General features: G+C 37.9%; 1 protein-coding gene across 1 annotated transcript; it reads left to right on the forward strand.

Moving 5' to 3' along the window:
• Positions 1-336: 336 nt before the first annotated feature.
• Positions 337-1318, forward strand: LOC120276124 (uncharacterized protein At2g29880-like). The gene is made up of 2 exons (XM_039282853.1): positions 337-702; positions 788-1318. Exons 1-2 carry the CDS (start codon positions 337-339, stop codon positions 1316-1318), a joined length of 897 nt encoding a protein of 298 aa, XP_039138787.1.
• The last annotated feature ends 2341 nt before the right edge of the window (positions 1319-3659 follow it).

The raw sequence follows: 3659 nt of genomic DNA on the forward strand, positions 1-3659 counted from the left end.
TTGATTTGTTTATTCCTTCTATCCTCATTTTCTTCACCCGTAAACAATTGGGTGCATTCCTTTTCATGTATGACAATATCATAGGTCTATTCACCTAATGATCTCTTGATTCCTCGTATGCTCATTTTGTTTTCCCAGAATATGTTGATACATTTTTTTCCATGTATAAGAATATCGTAGGTCTATTGTTTTCTTAATACCTGTTCTGTTGGTTTACATTCAACAGAATATGTTGATACATTCTTTTGTCTGCTGTTCATTATATTCTGATATGCATGTTTTAAGAATTTGATACACATGTTCTTCACACCATTGTCAAATAGAATTTCAACGACTATGGAGGGTACCGAGCGTGTTTCTGAGAAATCATCATCAAGGGCATCTGGCAGCAAGCGTGGTACACCTAATAAGAGATGGAAGGGCGAATACGATAGTTTTCTCATTCCACTTCTTGTTGAACAAGTCAAAAAAGGGATGAAATGCGACAAATCATTTAAACGAGCTGCATTTAATTTTGCTGCCGTCGCCGTCAATTCTAGGTTCAATACTGACTTCAGTGCTGAGAACGTTGAAAATCATTATCGAACATTGAAATCACGATATGTTGAGATAAAAAAGGTGAGAGATCTTAGTGGGGCAGGTTGGGATGACGCCACGAAGACCATCACACTTGATCCTATAGTTGCCCTGACCTACATCGAGGTAACATGTTTCACTTTCCATGGAAACAATATTACGGCCTATTCATGTACGTGTGCATTTTGTTGTTAACGGCATTGTAATATAGGCTCACCCGGCAGCCAAGGCTTTTATAAACAAACCAATTGATCATTATGAAGCATTGAGGATTATATGTGGTGATGACAATGCGACTGGCGCGTATGCGACCTCTCTATATGCTAATTTCAGTGATAAATCAGAGGCTGAAGGCAATAATATGGAAAACTTTGATGAAGGCCCAGTCGAACTGCCAAGCGATGACGATGCTGATGTAAACTCTGCCCCACCGATTGTTGGTAGCCCCGCAACCTCATCTGCACAAAGGTCACAACATTCAAGTAGGGGCTCGAAGAACCCTTCTATGATGGGTGACCTAATTATTGTGGTGGGCGAAATGGCAGCTGCCATTAAGAACCCCACCCACTGGACGGAGCCATTGTATGCGAAAGTTATGGAGATTGACGGGTTTCAGAAGAAGGAACTCGTTCAGGTGTTTGATTATCTGCAGTTTCGTGAGAACGAGGCAAGAGGATTCCTAGTCAAAGATATGGAACTGAGGAAGGATTGGATCGAACAATTTCTGTCGAGGATGGAATGACCAGATCCTGCATTCTACTTCCTACTTATTTCATTGCATGTCCCTGCATTTCATGCATCATAACTGACTCATGTTTTGAAACGGAGTGACCCAGCAAGTGATATCTTGCTGTCGTTGCATCCGTTATGCATTTCATTTGTTTTGGCTTTATGCATTTCATGCTCTTGACATGTGTATGTTGTTGAGACCTAGTTGTATTTCTGTTGCTATGCCATGTTTGGATATTTGTGTGTTTGTTACTAACATGGCTATCTTTCTTTTGTTTTTGTTCGTATTTCAGGTTATGGTATAATGGCAATGATGAAAGGCAAGTGTGACATTGCACTGAGGCACACGCGTTTTATGGGACAAAAACCAGATTGGGGCGCTGGCGGGGCAAAAATGACTGGCAGTTCCTTGCCAATCTTTTGCAGCCATTGCGTATCTCATTTGGTAATTGGTTCCCCATGTATTTTTCCGTTTCTAAATCTATGGATGTATTTGTTTATATGAGTGTGGCGAGGCAATCAGGAGGCACTTGCTGCCACCATTGCAGCCACCGTGTATAGTTTGTAGTCGCTTCGGTTGTTTTTACATAAACTATAATGCCAATGAATGTGCATAATGTCACTCTTGCTATTACCTGAGCCATGCCAAGAAGACAGGACTTGCTTCGGACACAAGGCAGACATGTAAGCAGATTATATGTTTATTATATGTTTAATTTTGGATATTGTCTGATTTTAATTGCAATTGCACTTGTAGGATCTGATTTATGAGGCATATGGATGGGTTCCATTGAGATACTACAAATACAGTTGTTCAGACAAAACAATGTTGGGGTCTTCTATTCAAAAATCTGAGGCTGGAAAACTGGGTTCGCAGTGCTTTTATTGTTTTCGCAAAACTTTTGAAATCAAGACAGTGATGGTTGCATGTATTGATAGATTCAAATTGTTATGTCTGTATGTTTTCACTCACCATCTGTTTGGTAACTATTTGAACAAATGATAGATCATGTTGAATTTGTATGGCTTTTGTAGTGAAGTATGTATGTTCTGAATTTCGTATTTTCTTAATTTCAATGGGTTTTTTAGCAACACAACTATTTGTTGCTTAAATGAAGCAATCCAGTCTATCATCCTATTTTTTGTCTTGGTGCATAGTAATGTATGGGTGATTGGAAAATATAAACAAAAGTGTCAAAGATGATAATTAAGGATTGTCTTATTTTTCTTACAAATATACTGGGTTCCAAGTATTTTTCATTACCATATGTAAATTTATTATATATATTTAAGTTGGTAATATTTTTGCAAAAACCGGATATATAACTTGTACTTAGAAAAATTAGTAGAAAGCAATTTCAATTTAAACATCATAATGTTATTAGAAGAAAGTATTAAGTCTTATAAAGTAATACATGCCTTAATTATGGGTTATAAGAAAACAAACAAAATTAATTCAATTAAAAATGTATTAATAAAAATAACCAAATTTATCATTAAATATGTTAATAGGCAATGTTATATGAATAAAAAATAACCTATATAACAAAGATGGGGTAACCTCACCTCTATACCGAAGTGGTGTTCATAGACCCACTTCGGTGTTACCAAACACAAGAAACTACTGAAGTGATGTATTCCAGGTTTTCATTTCCACCAGCCAAACACCTGAAGTGGTTACTGAAGTGGTGTTTTCCCTCTCAACCAAACACATGGAAGTCAAGACTTCTAAATGAAATTCACACTTTCACTGAAGTGATGTTTTCAGACTTCCCCCACTTCGGACTCTCACTTCCTAACCAAACACACCCTTGTTTTCTCTTATACGATTGTGTCTTATGATTAACAACAATAAGATCATGTCCTGGAACTATCGGGGGGTTTCCAACTCTCATACCATTGATCGTATTAAGAATTTTATGCGTCATTTTAAACATGTTATTATATGCCTTCTTCAGACCAAAGCGGATACTGATCATTCTCTTTCTTGTAACAGATTTGGTAGAATCTAGGAGTGGGCAGCTATCCCCGACCAGGGTTTTTCTGGGGGAATCATCACTTTCTTGTCTCGCTACCTTGGGAGAGTTACCCCTATCACTGTAACTCGCATGACCCTCAACCTGGTTATTTCTTCTAAGGATGGGCCCTGGATCCTTTCAGTTGTTTATAACTCTCAAATATTAAATGATCAAAAGCCCCTTTGGAACACCCTGTCTGGTATCACCGCCATCCACCTTCCCTGGCTTCTGGCGGGTGACTTCATTGTTGTCACCTCTGACCAGGATTACTTGGGAGGAAATTCTCGGTCTTATACTTTTAAATCTAGTTTTTTTTAATGATTTTATTAATAATAA

This window comes from Dioscorea cayenensis, chromosome 14 (assembly GCF_009730915.1).
Source record: "Dioscorea cayenensis subsp. rotundata cultivar TDr96_F1 chromosome 14, TDr96_F1_v2_PseudoChromosome.rev07_lg8_w22 25.fasta, whole genome shotgun sequence".
NCBI lineage: Eukaryota > Viridiplantae > Streptophyta > Magnoliopsida > Dioscoreales > Dioscoreaceae > Dioscorea > Dioscorea cayenensis.